The 19,485-nt window shown below is 38.1% G+C and overlaps 2 protein-coding genes across 2 annotated transcripts; one reads left to right on the top strand and one right to left on the bottom strand.

Moving 5' to 3' along the window:
* Positions 1-958: 958 nt before the first annotated feature.
* Positions 959-2,881, bottom strand: nedd8 (NEDD8 ubiquitin like modifier). The gene is made up of 4 exons (XM_083541186.1): positions 2,523-2,881; positions 2,189-2,236; positions 1,981-2,063; positions 959-1,397 (listed from the first exon to the last, which is right to left on the bottom strand). The coding sequence occupies exons 1-4, from the start codon at positions 2,538-2,540 to the stop codon at positions 1,277-1,279; spliced, it is 270 nt and encodes an 89-aa protein (XP_083397312.1). The 5' UTR covers positions 2,541-2,881; the 3' UTR covers positions 959-1,276.
* Positions 2,882-3,908: 1,027 nt separating this feature from the next.
* On the top strand, positions 3,909-10,647 carry gmpr2 (guanosine monophosphate reductase 2). The gene is made up of 10 exons (XM_083541538.1): positions 3,909-4,101; positions 4,895-5,076; positions 5,183-5,302; positions 5,463-5,546; positions 5,868-6,041; positions 6,179-6,260; positions 6,404-6,510; positions 6,621-6,663; positions 9,447-9,606; positions 9,838-10,647. The coding sequence occupies exons 2-10, from the start codon at positions 4,990-4,992 to the stop codon at positions 10,025-10,027; spliced, it is 1,047 nt and encodes a 348-aa protein (XP_083397664.1). The 5' UTR covers positions 3,909-4,101; positions 4,895-4,989; the 3' UTR covers positions 10,028-10,647.
* Positions 10,648-19,485: the final 8,838 nt, after the last annotated feature.

Below are 19,485 nucleotides of genomic sequence, written 5' to 3'. Positions count from 1 at the left end.
TACATGTTTATAGAACAGAGCAGCTCGTAAAAATACTCGTAAATATTTTTAAGTCATAATGTGTTGTCTTGTGTAATTCCTTATGCTGCCGCTAGAGACACTGAGTAGGAAAAAAAAGGAAAAAAAAGTGTTAGTTTTGAGTAGTATGAGTTGTTGTTCGGAATAAACACGTCTCTAAAGATATACAGTGTCTTGCTTTTCTAATCACATACTTAACATTCTGCTGTTTTAAATTACACAAATCATCAGGACACCAAACGAAACTTTGGACGGATTAAATTGCCGGCTTTCTGCATCAATGCATATTTTGGTGCTTATTTGAGACTTGGCACATCAGTAAAACAAATGTTTAATGATGAAAAATGATCAATTAAAATTTTTTTAATCTGAGTAAAGAAAGGACTTCGTGAATAAATGTGTATTGCATTGAAGGTTTTCATTTCACCTTTTATATTTATTAAATGTTTTAATAAAAATGGTCAAACAGAAACTGCATTAATCACACATTAATAAACTCAGTGCTGTTGAAATGAATTTACGAATTAATTTTGACAGCTGTAGCATTTATATATACTGTATACACATTAAGCATACTGACTATAACTTATTACAACTGTGCATTTTTAAATAACCAAGGTATAGCTTGAGATGTTTTTTGTAACCAAACCCTTTCTGGAAAGTTTAGGAACAAACCCTGCACCTAATTTTAGGGCCTCATAGTTTCCTACATGCTTTTACTTGTAAATAATTTAGCAATTCTACTACATATTTTTTTTCCCCATGACAGCAATGTTGTCATTCATTTTGTATAGTCATTACACCTCAATTACTTTTTTTTATTTTATTTCATTTTAAAATGTGGAAAAAAGTTAAAGAACACTTGTATTTGTAAAAAACAAAAACAAAAACAGAAAAAATATAAATATTGTAGCCATGTAATAACGACAGACTCGACTACTCAAGGGGAGAAAAATGTCAATACTGTGTTTTATTGACCAACAATCCTATTGCATCAGGGATACTTTAACAATTATTTTCAGCATCATCATTAACTGTAAACTTAAACCAAGCATAATGGTTCTCTAAGAAGGATAAATTAGGGGAACAGGGGGTGTGGAGAGGAAGATGCTGTAGTTTGCTACAGAACATAGAGAATTTGTTATACATTAGCCAGCAGAGTCGCCACCGTGGGGTGTGGGTCAGATGATGGTTGAGGAAATCGTGGCGTGTGTCGAGGCTGGCAGGTCGCCTGTGGTGCTGAAGACGGGTCTGGGGTTTATAAGGCCTGCGAGAGGTTGTTGGTGTGTTGATGCCCTCGCCCTCCTCTTAGAGCAAGGACCAGATGCAATACAGAACCACCCTGGATTTTATAGTCTGCTGCCGTTTTCTCATCATTCCTGAGAACGAGCAAGAAAAAGGTTTATAGAAGGAGAATATAAGGACAAAGAAAGCCAGAGAGCAATCAATCATAGTAGAGATCAAGTGAGAGCAGTTACAATTACAATCAATTACAAAATTACAAATTTACATACTGCATAAAAAACTTTAGTATGAGAATTTAGATAAGGCAGCTAGAGAAAATACACAGTCTAAAGTTTACCCTGCTATTCCTCACATATAAAACATGCATGTATGTGATGGTTATCAAGCACACACAAAAACATTATGGCAAAGAGGTGCTGCACACTGCGGAATTAAACTGGGGGTGGTTTCATTTGCTCAGGATGCCTTCTTTTATCAGTCCAGCTCTTTTCCTGCATGCAATCCCATGGCGAATAGTGACGGTGTTATTTTGTAGAAAATTTCAAGAACCATCATTACAGGCTACAATATGTAAAAATTCTGCTTTAAATAAACAGTTGATAAAACACACAAATTAAATGTACTACTGGACACAGACATACATATGGGACACTCTCTCCACTGGTCTTAAGCATTAATCTCTTAATAATAATAATAAAAAAAACGTGTTTCATTTACATCTGTTTTCCACTGTAGATGAGTCGCTGTTGCTGCGGTGGAATTCCCTCTTTTTCCTCCACTCTTTCTTTTATTCTCTCCACCTAAACACACAAGGAGAAATAAATTCAGCAAACATCACCCTTATTCTATCGGATGTAATGCATCAAATATATCCATTGTTTTAATTATATTAGCAATTATAATATTCTGACAAAAGGAAACCCACCTTGTCTGTGGGCTCGATGTCGATTTCTATTTCTTTACCAGTCAGAGTCTGTGTGAGGAAAGAACAGTGCACGGCGGCTCGTTAGCTACATGAACATCACGCTTAGCGCGAATTCTGAAATAATATCCATATAAACGCGAGACTATATAATTGAATTACACACTTTCACTGATATAGTTATAACGAGACAAAATGCATTAAATCCTAGGCGGTGTGTGTTACAGAAAGCAGCGCTTTTCACTAAGAAATACAAAATAAACAGAAATCACGAAAGTGCTCTGCTAATTTCGCTAGCTAACCGGTAGGGTGAATAAAATGGCGACTGGTTTCTTACCTTCACTTTAATCAGCATTTTGGCTTGTGTTACTTAAACCCACGTGGCGAATAAACCCCCCAGAAAATAAAACAAATAAATCAGGAAAAAAGCGACAGAATATACCTCTATCAATAATTCTCAGGATGTCTCTATTGCAGTCAATTAAACTTCCTGAGTGACTCACAAATAATTCCGGCTTTCCGCTAGTCGAAATTAATAGTTCCGACCGAAACTACGAGGGACGGTATTAATATCCGTGGAAATAACAAAGTTAATAACGACACACATATATATCCCCAAATAAAATAGGAAAGAATTGTTTTACGTGTAATTCAACAAATATTCAAATAGTTCCGTGTTAACCGGGGAACGGAACTAAAAAGAAAACACCAGGGTAGCACGTGTTGCCAGGTCTGAGTGGCCAAATTAACTCCCATAAAATAAAAATCCACCCAGTTTAACTTGATTTTCTTCGTTTAAAAACAGTGCTACAAAAATAAAAATAAATAAAAACAGTACTTCAGATATATTTTTGTCATATCAATGATATCCCAAGCCATGTCCACCGAAATGACGATGTACAATGCCCATGTACCACAATATATAGGGACCAAACCTACCTACCTACAAACATACAGTACCTACCTACCTACCCACCTACCTACCTACTTACTTACCTACCTACTTACATACATACATACATACATACAACAGAATCTGGTTTATTGGCCAAGTTTGTTGACACAAACAAATAATTTGTTTTCAGCTGTTGGTGACTCTCAAAAGTACAGACATAAATAACACTAAACATTTAGCTCAGACTGTACAATATGAGACAATACAGCCAATTTTGAGATTAAATAAAAACACAATATACAAAGTATATGACAGATCAGTAATGTAAAAAACAACTATATATGTGATACATGCATACAAAAAGAGACAAAAGCTTTGGACTCGATTCCACCCAGAGCCCTTTAGTTTAAAGTAAACAAATGATCACCTTATGTTTCTAAATCTAAATGTATCTAAATCTAAAATGATATTTCACCACTTTTATGTTGCTGTTGTTCAGAACACTTCTCTATAATGTTCTTCTGGCTGTGTGTGACAGCACATTGTACCCGTCACTTAATACTACTACTATGCATTACATTAACACAATCAACAATGACTAACATATTGCAATCCTGAAACTTGGACTTTAATATTATCATTTGCACCGCCTCACTTTTACATCCTCTGCACAAATTGTATACTTTATATATACATTGTATTACATTTTTAATAGCACCAGCACACCATTAGAAATTCCTTGTACATGGCAAAAAAAGAAGTCAGAACTGCACGTTTGAGATAGGAGGTAAAATCAGCGAACCTGGCAACCGCGAGACATTCCGCGACTTAAACACGTGATCGCGTTGTAGTCCGTGTACAGTGATCTCCCAGTGCTCTCACACAGGACACCTCTGTCTATAAAACTACACTGCACACATCACTCTAAAGTGTCCAACACGCAGAAACCGCCTTTTTTTTATGCCGCTTCCTGTCGTTTATCTTTCATCACGTTTTAAAGTAGCACTCGCAGCAGCAGTAGGTAATCATGCATTATTATCTTCATATGTTTTTATTTATGTTACATGTTTGACCTTTTACTGTGATCTGTGTATTTTATAATGTGCATTGATCAGGTTATTCATGGTTATTCAACCATGACAAATGTCTGAACATCAGCCATTTTTAGTGCTTCTTAAAAAATAATAGTAATAAAAAAAACAGTGTCAGTGTTTCTGATGTAAGTTCAGCCAGCAAACCTGTAAGAATGTGTTGAAAATGTAAAGGTTTATCTTTGGTATCTGGTATAATGTGTGCTATGATGTATGGAGTTTAAATCCATCAAATGCCACAGGGATGATTAGGGATTTAAACCTCCATCTGGATTTCTGATAATCTGCTTTGTATAATGCCGTGGAAATGATGTGCACGTGAAATGAAATTTAGTGTTGGCAATGAACAGAATTTGTTGTTCCTAGACACCACCATGAAGTTATTACATGATTATACTCTATTGCTATAGCAGTTTATTAATATCTCTGAGAAATGCTGGGATGAAGTGTTGGTGCTTTTATAACTTTAACACTCTTTGTTACTGAATTTAACAAGAAATTAGGTTCCAGGTTGTTTCATTTTCCTGAAATTCATCTCAAAACTTTTGTTAGTAGAACCTCAGGAAAATGTTCATGGTTTTATACATTTATATTTTATATGAATTATATATGATTTTTTACAAAACTCTTTCCAAAGCATTTATTTCTGAATACACAGGAAGCTTTAGCTTTTCTGTTGCAAAAAAACCATGATGCATTTCTACTACTCATTTTTTCCCACAGGAGTGTGGGACAGTCTATCTGTTTAAAGCAAATAGAAGGTCCAAAGACCACTCTGCTACACATAGATACATTATCAGTCCCAATTTGAAGCAGCCATGCCTCGCATCGAGAACGACATCAAACTCGACTTCAAAGATGTGCTTCTCCGTCCCAAACGCAGCACGCTCAAGTCCCGCAGTGAGGTACTTATCAGTGAAATGTATCCTAAAATAGCTCATTGTCAGAACATTCATTTATCAGAACATGTGTTAAGCCTTTTTCATCTTTTTATTTTCTCTTTATTGTAAGGTGGATCTGATACGCAGCTTTTCTTTCCGAAACTCAAAAGGCAGTTACAGAGGCATTCCCATCATCGCCGCTAACATGGACACGGTCGGAACGTTTGAGATGGCCTTGGCACTGCATTCGGTATGAGTGTATCACACTTCCTGAGTGCAACCCACACTGTTTGACAGTACATAAAATGATTTTTATTATAACAGAAAGTCATTTATTTGTTCTGGGTTAAAGCAGACATAATCTCATGAACATCAGTGAGAAGGTTAAATAATCCACTGTTTTCCTCCAGTTCTCTCTTTTCACTGCCATCCACAAACATTACTGCATTGACGACTGGAAAGAATTTGCAGCAAAGCACCCTGAATGCGTAGAGGTAAAAAAAAATGGAAATCATATTTGTCTTCTTTGCTTTGAATCCTGTATTTCAATCCTATATCACTGTTACTGTACGGTTTATTAATATGACAGACCTACTGTATGTATGCTTTCTGTAAAATACATTTATGTAGCACTAATTGAAGGAGCCTTCAGGGTCTGCACTATATAACAGTCACAGATAAAACTCTGCTTTTAAATTTTTTCCAGCATAGTAAAGGACAGAATGTTTTGTTCCTTACTTAGTAATGATTACACAATAATGCTGCTCTGATAGTCTCTATTTTGCCTGTATCTTTTTCTTCCTCTCTGCCTTCAGAGCGTGGCCGTCAGTTCGGGAACAGGCGAGACGGATTTTGAGAAGCTTTCTGCTATTTTAGCAGCTGTGCCTCAGCTACAGTACATTTGTGTCGACGTAGCGAATGGATATTCGGAACACTTTGTGCATTTTGTCAAGGACGTGAGGCAGAAGTTTCCTTCGCACACCATCATGGTCAGTGGTTCATCCTGTTTGGTAACACTGTTTGGTAGGTGCATTGTTTATACAGACAGATAGTCGGCTCGAGTGTATTTGTTTGGTAGATAAACGCCGTGGGATTGTTGTTAACATGGTTTTATACTTCTGTCAAGGCTGGCAATGTGGTCACGGGAGAGATGGTGGAGGAGCTGATTCTCGCCGGTGCCGACATCATCAAAGTTGGCATTGGTCCAGGTGATAACACAAAATCGTGTCTCTTAATTCTAATGCTTAGCTTCATGTTTAGATCATCTACTGGTGTCTGTGTGTTGGTATTTATTATGTGCAGTATATGTTTTAACTTACCTGATATACGTATATCTGTTCTTTCTGTGAAGGCTCAGTGTGTACAACCCGGAAGAAGACAGGCGTAGGCTACCCTCAGCTCAGTGCTGTCATCGAGTGTGCTGATGCTGCACATGGCCTGGGTGGACACATTATTTCTGTGAGCTACAGTTATCTACTTATTCCACAGTAGTTCAGCCAAGGCATTCATGTGAGATAGCAGATGTTTTTGCTAGATTTTAATCATTTTCTTTATGTTTTCTCACCCAGGATGGAGGATGTACCTGTCCTGGTGATGTCTCTAAGGCTTTTGGTATGTTTCTTTGCTCCAAAATAGGACAGAATTCGTTTATTTTACAGTGCAAGCATTTTTCTTGCTGTTAGTACAATAATATATGTTCTAGAATATAACGAAAGATACTTGTCTTGGTATTTTGTCTGTAATGGTGCATTACAACATCTTTTTTTTTGTTGTTGTTTTGACTGTTGTACAGTCAAGCGTGGTAGGAACTAGTTTCATAGTGTATTAATGGGCCACCATGTCTATTGATAAAACATGTACTATTGCTTATGATGAAACACTAATGCTGACCTGCACAGCATACAGAAATTCACTGGTTAGAGACTGTAGGTGTGATTTTGTGTGCAGATGGGATGATTCAGGTATACAGTTTCCCTTTCACCAGCTTTGTTGATCTATGTAAGACCATGGTGCTAGCAATTCCTGCTTTTCAACCATGGCACATAGGTATGTGTTTAGTGATGGTGGCAAAAGTATACGCTTACACATTGAGGCTTTGCTAGCAGAGGTTTCCTCTTCTGGGGCATGACTTAAGGTGTGGGTAAGAATGGCAGTTAAATTTTGATCTCAGTGAAGAAGATTGTTATCCCAGGGTAACAGAACAAAGCGGATGAAGCCTCCGTCGTTCATCTGAGTCAAAAGAACCCAGGATAATTCCTGACCAAACATTTGAAAGTGTTTTCAGACTAGTCTTTTTGCTTGTAATGTAAATGAAGTTTTGCTCCAAATGCAAATTGAGTATAAGCATGGAAAGTGATCACTTTCTTTTCTTATGTATAGTAGGATGACTATTGTTCAGCCAGATATCTTTCTAAATGTTAATCACCGTCACATACATACATACCTCTTTGTTCAGAGGTGGTCGTTGATATCTTGTTTCAGCTCCCAAGGTTGACGGTCATTCATATATTCTCCACACATTACTTAACTCCCTCTATGATAATGAAGTCGTCTGGGGAATGAGCTTGTTCTAACATACATCTTGGAGTGGAATCTGGGTCGAGGCAATCAGTAATTTCGTTCAGGTCTGGGACGGTAGATGTAAGGGCTTTGGATCTAAGAAACTGTGGCAAAGTAAGCTTTGAATTTAAACAGCACAATCAATATTTTCCAGATTAATGCAATGGGGCTAGTTTAGAGACTACAAAGATATGATATTAAATATGACCCAACAAATTCATTTTCCTAATTCATAAACTAAGTAGAGTAAAAAGCACTTAAAACACTCCAGAATAGGGGATTGGTTTATTACCAACTACCTATGTGATTGCCCTTTTCTCCCATCAGAGTACCAGTATTAGATTGCATTTATTGATAGAGACTGAAGCCACCAATTAGAGTGGATCATGCTCTCTGTTTTAAACTCGTTTTGATTGCTGCTTGGTGGTATCTACTTAGCACCAACCTATAGGTCAGCATTAGTTGAACAGCAAGCAGAACATTTAGAGGGTAATAACTGATAGAAGAAGGTTTTGGGCTAATCATAATTTTAATAGATATCAATCAGTGTTTGATTCATTAATATCAGTCTATTAATAGATTTGTGTGTTAAGAGTAACAGAGTCTTTTCACATAAACTGAGTTGATGTAAGACTGAGTTGTGACAAAAAGTCTCGTAGCCATAACAAATCATAGTATTTTGGATACTTAAGTACATTTGAAGGCAAATACTTTTACTGAAGTACAGTGGAACCCGGTTATGTCGACGGCGTAGGGGACGCCAAAAAGCATTGAGGTAACCGATGATCGAGATAAACGAAAATCAAAATGGCGGCAATATATTAACGTGCTTAAAATTTCTTTATGTACATGATGTGCCTTAATAAATGAGAATGTACATGCACGTGGTTTTGGAGGTTTTTTTACACAACAGTGTTGCCGCGATTTGTTTGAAGAAGGCATGTTATAAAAAAGTACATACATGTTTGTTTACACCAAAAGGCATATGTACACCAACCAACAGCAGAAATTTACCAGTATACAATAAATACCACCGTCGATTCTCAAAACAAACCTTTATTATATTCTCCAACATTGAAAACACAAAGATCGCTCACAAAATCACACAAAATGTGCGGGGTGTAGTTCGTTTTTACAAAAAGCTAACCAGTGTCAACATTAAATTCTGGAGTCATTTCACTCTGACACACAGCTCTGAAAAAAGTGTCCTACACCTGTAGCATCTGTAAGGCTTGATTTCTCCGCCACTTTTGCTAGTTCTTCTGCAGCTGCACAGTGCCGTCTCACTACCGTATTTTCGCGTATATAAGACCCACCCTGGGTGAGGGGTATGTAAAACCTTCTATAAGGCGCGTCTTATATATGCGAAAGTACGGTAGTGAGATGGTGACGTGGCAAAAGCCGGCGATTGATCATACGGATCGAGATAACCGACGTTAAGTGGCAAATTTGCCCCCTCTTGTGCTCGAGATATCAGGGTTCGTCGACATAAAAGAATCGAAATAACCGAATAAAAAATGCTAAGACAAAGCGAGAATTTGGCGGTTCCACTTCAAAAACGTCGACTTAATAGGGTTGGCGAGTTAACCGAGGGCGAGATAACCGGGTTCCACTGTAATATTTTAAAAGGGGCACTTTTACTTTTACTGGAGTAATATGTTACGTACTGTATCTCTACATTTAATCGAGTACATGGCTTGTATACTCTGTCCTCCAACTTTACAAAACCACAGAAACCAAGAGCCACTTAAATATACGTGCATATTCTTTTTTTCTTCTTCATTTTCTAACATTCTCTGAATTATATTTGATTGGCTGTGTTGTGTGATGGACAGGTGCGGGGGCAGACTTTGTGATGCTGGGTGGAATGTTGGCAGGCCACTCTGAGAGTGGGGGTGAGACCATTGAGAAAAATGGCAAAAAATACAAACTGTTCTATGGCATGAGCTCAGATACAGCCATGAAGAAGCACGCAGGGGGAGTAGCAGAGTACAGGTAAGAGGAAGACTGGCACAGTACTCAGTACTGGAGAGAAAAATCAGAATGAATAGTTTTAACATGTATTGTTATAAGGATATTAGGCAGCATACAGATATATTCTGAAAAGACAAGTTCTCTATTACAAATCTCTCTCTCTCTCTCTCTCTCTCTCTCTCTCTCTCTCTCTCTCTCTCTCTCTCTCTTTCTCTCTCTCTCTCTCTCTTCCTTTAATTCATGTTGATGTAGGGCATCTGAGGGAAAGACAGTAGAGGTTTCCTTTAAAGGGCCAGTGGAGGACACTGTAAAGGACGTGCTCGGCGGAGTTCGCTCCACCTGCACCTACGTGGGAGCTGCTAAGCTGAAGGAACTGAGTCGCCGTACTACCTTCATAAGAGTGACTCAGCAAATAAACAATGTGTTTGGGAGCCATGACTAAGCCATCACTGATGCTCATCAGTTGCTGATCTGGTCTAACACATTTTTCACATCAGTTAAAGAGCAGAACTATGCCAGATTAATGCAAAGGTTTAGAATTTAGATTTATTTTAGTAGTATTTTAGTTATTTTCTTTGCATTCACACAAAAAATAATGGTTAGGGTTGTCGCTAACATTGGCTAAATGAAATTCACCGAGATAGCCTTCATAGAAAGACATATCCAAACTGTTTGGCTTAAAAATGTGAGGAAAATTAGATTTCACCCTGCAGTGTTTCTTTTTATTTTATTTTATTTATTTAGTTATACAGTAAATATTACAGAAAGATAGAAAGTCACTCAGCTGAACCCTACTCTTATTTGTTCATGTCTCAGGGTTTACTGCCCTTACTTTATTAAAACTGTCTTTAAAACAGACCAAATCCTGTTAAAGAGCATTGTTATTTCTTCTGTTCAGATTTTACTGTTGTACAACTTTGCAGTTTTTATGCCTTTTTTTCCAAACTGGACCTAAACTCAGCAGCTGTTGCCATTCCACATCAATTATTATAATTAATGTCTTTGAAATGTTTTCTTATGTATTGATCAATAAATGAGACAACTGTCCTCTTGCAACTAAAATGATCCCCTTGCTTCTTGTTTGTTTTACTGTGATTTAGGCCGTTGTGAAGAAATTCTTTAAAGCGAAAATACTTTCAAAATAGGTATTATTTAAGTGATAACAAACGAACAGGAAAAAATCTAAATCAAATCAGTATTTGGTGTGACCACCCTCCTTTAGATTTCAGTTCTTCCTAATGGACACTTGGACAATGTCAGGGGTTTTATAGGATCAGATTCAGGTGTCTGATTAACCAGTTGTTATACTGTATTGTCAAAGTCTCTGTAATAACGGAACACGTGTTTTAGTTTCATATTTCACCCTTGAGTCTACGCAGCATGCGGCATTTGCCATCATGAATCAGGAGAAAATAACAGTGTGGTGCAGAAACGAACGAAAACGAAAGTAACCACAAGTTTGAGACCTGAAGGAACGGGATTTTTCGGGGTGTATTTATTTAGAAAATAAAAAATAAGGCAAAATATTCTCAAAAATGGGTAAGTGTTCGGAGACGAGATAAATATCACTGTATTTATGTGTGTAATCTGTTTAATCTTATTGAATGTTATTGATTAAAGCCATTTTAATTACCTGCCTTCCATGGATTATCTTGTGTTTGATTCTCCTGATTCTCCACAGCTTTATGGAATCTCAGTCCGGTATGGAAACAGCTGTTTTATGTGCATGTGTGTGTGTGTATATATATATATATATATATATATATATATATATATATATATATATATATATATATATATATATATATATATATATATATATATATATATACATATACATACATACATACATACATGTGTTGAATGTTAAAGTACAAGAAACATTATTAATTATTTGTGCATATATAAAGTAATTCTAATATGTCTAGAAAAGTCGGCATTTTTATTGTCTTTACTTATTTTTTTATATATTTATTTGTGTAAGAGTTACAATAATAGTTTTTTTCTTAAATGACAGGTTTCCAAGCCTGGTTTATGCAGACAAACACTCACTAGGTGGCAGTGTGCATCTAAAACATGGCTCGTCAAATCAACAAATTAACAGAAAGCTTTAGTATAAGGACTATATAAGATTTACATTTATGTGATTATTATTATTTAAAAAAAATTGTTTACACATAATAGCAATCCCAGTAAAGAGAAGGCAGTTATGTACTGTAGAATTTGAGTGGCAAAGGATATTGGACACCCTTATAAAAGACAGAATAATATAAAGACTGAAATAACATAAATGTCAGACTTATTTTATCTTTAATGTGATGTTCTAACAAGCAAACCTCCAGAGAAAAATAATAATAGTTGGGAACATTCTTAATAATAAAAAAAAAAAAAACTACAACACCCTTATTCCATAAGTCTGCACTTTCATTCCTAATCCAGGCTCTAACTGTTCTCAGTTAACCAGTCACATTTATTATTAGCGTGTAAATGGTATACACCTGCCATCAATTGAAGTAATTCTGATTTAAGCCAGATAAAACTCTGTTGCAGTCTGCATGTTTGGGGTTGCATTCTAGTGAGCGTTTCCAAAGAAACAGTTAAAATTAATATTGAAGACACTGAATGTACCATGGAACACTGGCAAAACGATCATCAATAATTGAACAAAATGTGACAGCACAGAGACGTTGCAAAGATCAGGATAACCTTCCAAAATTGATGAGAGGACAAGGAGAAAACTTATCAAGAAGGCTATCAAGAGTCCAATAGCAACAATGAAGGTACTACTGATCACTCCTTCATGTGACTACCATTTTGTATTCTACACAAGTCTGGGATGTGGGGTAGGGTGGCAAGCCGTTTCACATAAAGAAGAATATCCAAGCCAATTATGCCATAAGATACATTCAGTCACCCTAAACCATGTGGGAAAACATGTTATGGTCTGACAAGTCAAAGTTTAAACTTTTTAGCCATAATTCAAAAAAGTATGTTTGGCACATTGCCAAAAAAAAACATCATCCAAGGAACACCATACCAACAGTGAAGCATGGTGAGGGTAGCATTATATTTTAGGGCTGCTTCACTTTAGCTGGGCAAGATAAATGGGAAAATAAATACCTGCAAATACCAAGCAATTTTGGCATAAACCCTTCTGTCAAAAAGTTGAAAATGGAGAGGAAGTTTACATTTCATGACCAAAAGCACACATCAAAATCAATAAAGACATGGCTTCAGAACAGGATCACAGTCCAGAAATGGCCCAGTGAGAGCCCTGACCTCAATCCCATCAAAAACCTTTAGAATGACATTAAAAGAGCCATATACAGGATATATACAGGCGATCGCCTCATAATCTGAATGAACTTTAACTTTTTTTGCAAAGAAGCGTGGGACAAATTTTCAAAGTTTAGATGTGTAAAGTTAATAGAGACTTATTCACAAAGACTTATTGCATAATAATCTGTAATGAAGGCAAAAGATGCTTCCACAATGTATGTGTTTAGAGTGCGCAATCACACTGTGGTAGTGTTTTTTTATTCAAAGTTTTCCCAATAATCAAATCTTCTATTTTTATTTTGTTTGGATTTCTATTTCTTGGTCGTATATATACTTGAATATACTCTTAATATATCACTATATTCTTGTTTGTTGATTGTAGCTCTGGGAAGCCACCCGGTGATCATGATGGAGAGTTATGATAACTCAGGCGGGATTAATTTAGTGTGTGAGTCCAGAGGGTGGAAACCTGAACCTGAAGTTCTGTGGCTGGACAGAAAATTAGTCACTCTGCCTGCTAAAGAAACATTAATATACAGAGACAGTGAGGGCTTCAGTGTGACAAGGTGCATCACTGTTCATGATTATAGTGACTCCAACAGATTCTACTGCAGACTTCAGCAAAAGAATCACATGGTGGAGACAGAGATTATTATTAATAGTAAGTGTCTATGATTTAAAACACTTTATTTAGACTGTAACATTCTGCTGTATATTTACAGATGTGGTGATTAAAGATGAAACATAAGCATGATAAACACACAGTCCTTTCTGTCAAAACTTGTGAATAATTAAATTTTATCCTGTTTGTGAGAGTGTGTTTATAATCACACATGCTCAGTTTCTTAAAAATATCTAACTGTAAACTTTTATTTTAGGTAAAGTCTTTGCTGTTTGGATGTGGATTGTTGTGGCTTCAGTTTCAGCATGTCTTATTGCTGTTGCTTTGATAGTAACTGCAGTTATCTGTTACAAGAAAGGTAATTTTTAAAAATAATTTGTCTTTATTACAGTTTTTGCTTAAATTGAACTGCAGTTTATACCATAATTTTATTTCACATAATCCCAACTCTGATCCTGAAGAACTCCCTGTACCTAGTGTTTTCTCTGTTTTAACACACTCACTTTAACTCATAAAAAATGCAAATGTAATAATTTATTCACTTTCTTTTAAAAACAGAATGCAATGATATGCAAACCTCAAAAAAACCATCTGTAGGTCACAACAGAACATACAAAGCATATGAAATGTTTAAAATTGAGGAAATGTAAAATGTTAAGACAATGAATAGGTTCATTTAGAAATTAATGGCTGCAACATGTCCCAAAAAATTTGGGACAGAGCGCTCTTTACCATTGTGTAACACCCCCTCTTCTTTTAACAACAGAACTTATACATCTGGGAACTGGGAGACCAGTTGCTGGTGTTTTGGTTGAGCAATGTTTTTCCATCCTTGCCAAGTGCAGAATTCTAGCTGCTCAACAGTTCTTGTATTTTCCTGAAGAGGAACTGATACACCGTGTATACCTTTCACCATGTAAGATCAGTTCCTCATCAGGAAAATACTTTATACACCATAGTGTATAAAGTATTATTCATTGATTCAAGATATCATTGTGCAATACTGTTTCATATTCAATTGGCAGAAACCAAGAAGAATTGAATGGATTGTGCAGAAATTACAGCTCCTCCACATTTTTATTTAAATGAATGATACCAAATTATGGGCAGCTCAGGTCATTTCACTTTGGAAAAGAGGAAGGAGGCCTACCAGGGAACTAAATTAAGATTTTTTTTTTTAAGTCTATAAGTCTGTGTAGGTTTATAGGTCTGTATAGGTTATAAATTAATTCAGGTATTGCAAATACTTGCAAAATATTGCATAGTTAAAAATAAGAAGTAAAGTCATTTCAGGTTAAAAAACATTTAATTTAATTAAAATTTAAAATCTGGATTTTTTAATCTAGATTTTTAGCACCTGAATTTCATACCTAAAATCTAATATATTAAAATATGATAATATCTATTCTAAAATATTCAATAACCTGCTCAGTTTTGATCTGAACTAATGACTTCATTCCATATAGGGTTCTGTAAGAAGAGTAAAGATACAATAAAATACTTTTTGTTTCTAAATGAGTCATAATCATTGCTTAATCATTTAACAAATATGTAAATAACATCAGAGAACAATTACATTTGATAGTTTAACAATTACATTCTGACAGTTTCATTCCATAACTGCAATCTGTCATGCTGGCCATTTACCTTATGACTACATTACACTGTTTTATCTAGTTATACTTTTATTTACATAAAATTTACCCAATATAACCTAAACAATTTTATCTGTTTTAGCCCCACAGCTTCAAAAGGTGAAAAAATACAAAGGTGAGAATGAAAGTTTGTGCCATAAAATCACTATTTTATGTAATCAATGTAATCATAAACGTAACCCAGCCATTGGGGTTGCACAAGCCAGTGCACTCTTAGAGCACTGGATAAATTGCCTGGATAAATTGGGAGGGTTGCGTTAGGAGGGGCATCTAGCGTAAAACATGTGCCAGTCAAATATGCGGATAACAAACCAGATTTCCTACTGGATCGGCTGAGCCCCGGGTTTCCAATGACTGCCACAGGTATCGTTAGCCAACAGGGTACCAGTGGAAATTGGGCTACTGTTGGCCGACAGTAGACTGGTGACTGGTAAACGGAGCGAGGTAGCTGATATGATGGAGCGGAGAAAGGTAGATATGTTGTGTGTTCAGGAGAACAAGTGAAAAGGGAGTAAAGCCAGGTACATTGGAGGTGTAGAGAAACATTGTGTAGGTGTGATCCTGAAGAAAGAGTACAGTAAGAGTGTAATGGAGGTAAATAGAGTTTCTAAAAGTTTGATGAACGTGAAGCTGGAAGTTGAAGGGGTGATGATAAATGTCATCAGTAATTATGCTCCACAAGTGGATTGTGAGAAAAAACTTTGGAGTGAGTTAGATAAAGTGGTAAAAGTTGTACCTAGGAATGAATGACTGGTGATTGGGGCAGACTTTAATGTGCATGTAGGTGAAGGGAACAGAGGTGATGGTTAGGTATGGCCTTAAGGAAAGGAATGTGGAAAGGCAGCTGGTGGTAGATTTTGCTAAAAGGATGGAAATGGCAGTGGTGAACACTTATTATATGAAAAGAGGATCATAGGAAGGTGCACACAGGTGGACTATGTTTTATATATTGGAGATGCTACCTGAAGGAAATTGGAGACTCTAAGATGTTGGCAGGGGACAGTGGACAGGTATTTTGTAGCTAGACAGAATCGGATGCTGGTCTTTAGGATGGTTTTTGAGGTGAAGAAGAGGAGGAGAGTGAGGACTGAAAGAAGAATATAATGGTGGAAACTGAAGGCAGAAGACTGTAGTGTGAGATTCAGGGAAAAGGTCAGACAGGGGACAGGTAGTGTTGAAGAGGTGCTGGATAACTACTGCAGGAGTGATGAGGGAGGCAGCTAAAAAAGTACTTGGTGTGCCATCTGGAAATTGAAAGGAAGACAAAGAGACATGATGGTGGAAAGAGGAAGTGATGGAAAGCATAAGGAGAAAGAAGTTGGCAAAACAGGATTGGGATCAGCAGAGTGATGAGAAAAGTAGGCAGGATTACAGGAAGATGCTGGCAGCAGGTGAAGAGGGATGAGGCGAAAGTTAACGAAAAGGCATATGAGGAGCTGTATGTGAAGTTAAACACTAAGGAAGGAGAAAAGGATTTATACTGATTGGCCAGGCAGAGGGACCGAGCTGGGAAGGATGTGCTGCAAGTTAGAGCAATAAAGGATGGAGATGGAAATGTGTTGACTAGTGAGAAATGCGTGTTGAGAAGGTGTGTTGAGGAGGGAGTGTTTTGAGCAGCTGATGAATAAAGAATATAAGAGAGAGAGAGAGAGAGAGAGAGAGAGAGAGAGAGAGAGAGAGAGAGAGAGAGAGAGAGAGAGAAGGTTGGAGGTGTGGAGATGGTGAAGCAGGAAGAGGATAGGATTAGTAAGGAGGTAAGTGATATTTAGTAAGTGAGAGCAGCAATTAAGAGGATGAAGAGTGGAAGGTCGGTAGGATCAGATGACATACCGATAAAAGCGTGAAGATGTTTAGGAGAGATGGCAGTGAAGTTTTTTTATCAGATTGTTTAACAAGATTTTGGTTGGTGAGAAGATGCCCGAGGAATGGAGATGGAGTGTGCTTGTACTGATCTTTAAGAATAAGGGAGATGTGCAGACCTGCAGTAACTACAAAGGAATAAAGTTGATCAGTCACACCATGAAGTTATGGGAAAGAGTAGTGCTGAGAGAAGAGGTGACCATCTGTGAGCAGCAGTATGGTTTCATGCCTCAGAAGGACGCAATATTTGCTTTAATAATGTTGATAGAGAACTATAGAGAAGGTCAGAAGGAAGTGCATTGTGTGTATGTGGGTTTGAAGAAAGCAAACAACAGGGTGCCAAGAGAGGAGTTGTGGTATTATATGAGGAAGTCAGGTGTGTCAGAGAAGTATGTGAGGGTGATGCAGGACTTGTATGAGGACTGTGTGACATCAGTGAAGTGTGCAGTATAAACGACATACTGTTCAAGGTGGAGGTTAGACTGCAACAAGGATATATGTAATTAAAAGCTTAAACTGTGTACTTTAACCACCATTAAAATGTTTTGAACAAATTGTAATTGATTAAAAGTTGTCTCATTTTATTACATTTTATTATTTCTTGGTGGGTGGGGAGGTATTTGATTTCTATTTTGGTCTGTTATTTATTAACAGTGTCCTTACTGATATTGGTCAACTTGACAAATTTGACAAAATGTCCTTACTGATATTGGTCAACTTGACAAATTTGAGCAAGGAAGGCTGTGAAAAATAAAGCTGTTATGTGCAGCAAAAGGTTGTTCAAATCACCAAAATGGACAGTGGTGAAAATAAAATAAAATCACTCTAGTCAACTGAAAAATTATTCATCAACTTGAAGAGGATGTGTGTCTTTATGGTCTCAACACACTATGAAGAGTCCAAAACCAGTCCAAGACTGAGATTTTCATGGTTCTTGAGTTTGACCTTCCACAGCAATCTCATGGCTCTTTAGGCTGTTTGTGTGGAACCATCCTGAGCTGCAGCAAGTGGTCTCCAATCGAAGAGAAATCCATCCAGAGGTTGGGCATCAGGTTGATTCATATAAGTCTGGAATGACCTCTAAGTAATATATATAATGCTGAGGCCATGGTTTATCATGTGGAATATTTTATTCCAGCTTGTTTGAACAAGCAAGATGCCATCCATCCATCCATCCATCCATCTTCTCCCGCTTATCCGATGCCGGGTCGCGGGGGCAGCAGTCTAAGCAAAGATGCCCAGACTTCCCTCTCCCTAGACACTTCTTCCAGCTCTTCCGGGGGGACACCAAGGCGTTCCCAGGCCAGCCGGGAGACATAGTCTCTCCAGCGTGTCCTAGGTCTTCCCCGGGGTCTCCTCCCAGTGGGACGCGCCCGGAACACCTTCCCAGGAAGGCGTCCAGGAGGCATCCGGAACAGATGCCCGAGCCACCTCAGCTGACCCCTCTCGATGTGGAGGAGCAGCGGATCTACTCCGAGCTCCTCCCGAGTGACTAAGCTTCTCACCCTATCTCTAAGGGATCGCCCAGCCACCCTGCGGAGGAAGCACATTTCGGCCGCCTGTATCCGGGATCTTGTCCTTTCGGTCATGACCCAGAGCTCATGACCATAGGTGAGAGTAGGAACGTAGATTGACCGGTAAATCGAAAGTTTCGCCTTGCGGCTCAGCTCCTTCTTCACCACGACAGACCGGTACATCGACCGCATTACTGCAGAAGCTGCACCGATCCTTCTGTCAATCTCCCGTTCCACCCTTCCCTCACTCGTGAACAAAACCCCAAGATACTTAAACTCCTCCACTTGCGGCAGGGACTTCCCACCAACCTGAAGTGGGCAAGCCACCCTTTTCCGACTGAGGACCATGGCCTCGGATTTGGAGGTGCTGATTCTCATCCCAGCCGCTTCACACTCGGCTGCAAACCGTCCCAGTGCATGCTGAAGGTCCTGGTCTGATGAAGCCAACACGACAACATCATCTGCAAAGAGCAAAGACGAAATCGTGTCGTCACCAAACCGGACACCCTCCGACCCCTGGCTGCGTCTAGAAATTCTGTCCATAAAAATTATGAACAGAACCGGTGACAAAAGGGCAGCCCTGCGGGAGTCCAACATGCACCGGGAACAAGTCTGACTTACTGCCGGCAATGCGAACCAAGCTCCTGCTTCGGTCATACAGGGACCGGACAGCCCTTAGTAAAGGGCCCCCGACCCCATACTCCCGGAGCACCCTCCACAGGCCGCCGCGAGGGACACAGTCGAATGCCTTTTCCAAATCCACAAAGCACATGTGGACTGGTTGGGCAAACTCCCATGAACCCTCCAGCACCCTGTAGAGGGTATAGAGCTGGTCCAGTGTTCCACGGCCTGGACGAAAACCACATTGTTCCTCCTGAATCCGAGGTTCTACTATCGGCCGTATTCTCCTCTCCAGTACCCTGGCATAGACTTTCCCAGGTAGGCTGAGAAGTGTGATCCCCCTATAGTT

Source organism: Silurus aristotelis (assembly GCF_946808225.1).
Source record: "Silurus aristotelis genome assembly, chromosome: 5".
Taxonomy (NCBI): Eukaryota; Metazoa; Chordata; class Actinopteri; order Siluriformes; family Siluridae; genus Silurus; species Silurus aristotelis.
Note: the sequence above shows the minus strand (reverse complement) of the source record. Positions and strands in the feature narration are given on the sequence as shown.

Excerpts from the sequence above, each read along its gene's own strand:
- nedd8 (XM_083541186.1), bottom strand. Across the intron at positions 2,064-2,188 it reads ACATCGAGCCCACAGACAAG|GTGGAGAGAATAAAAGAAAG; the intron begins GTGGGTTTCCTT and ends TTGTGTGTTTAG. Across the intron at positions 1,398-1,980 it reads ATCTACAGTGGAAAACAGAT|GAATGATGAGAAAACGGCAG; the intron begins GTAAATGAAACA and ends GCTCGTTCTCAG.
- gmpr2 (XM_083541538.1), top strand. The coding sequence starts at position 4,990 with ATGCCTCGCATCGAGAACGACATCAAACTCGACTTCAAAGATGTGCTT. Across the intron at positions 6,042-6,178 it reads TTCCTTCGCACACCATCATG|GCTGGCAATGTGGTCACGGG; the intron begins GTCAGTGGTTCA and ends ACTTCTGTCAAG. Across the intron at positions 6,261-6,403 it reads CAAAGTTGGCATTGGTCCAG|GCTCAGTGTGTACAACCCGG; the intron begins GTGATAACACAA and ends CTTTCTGTGAAG.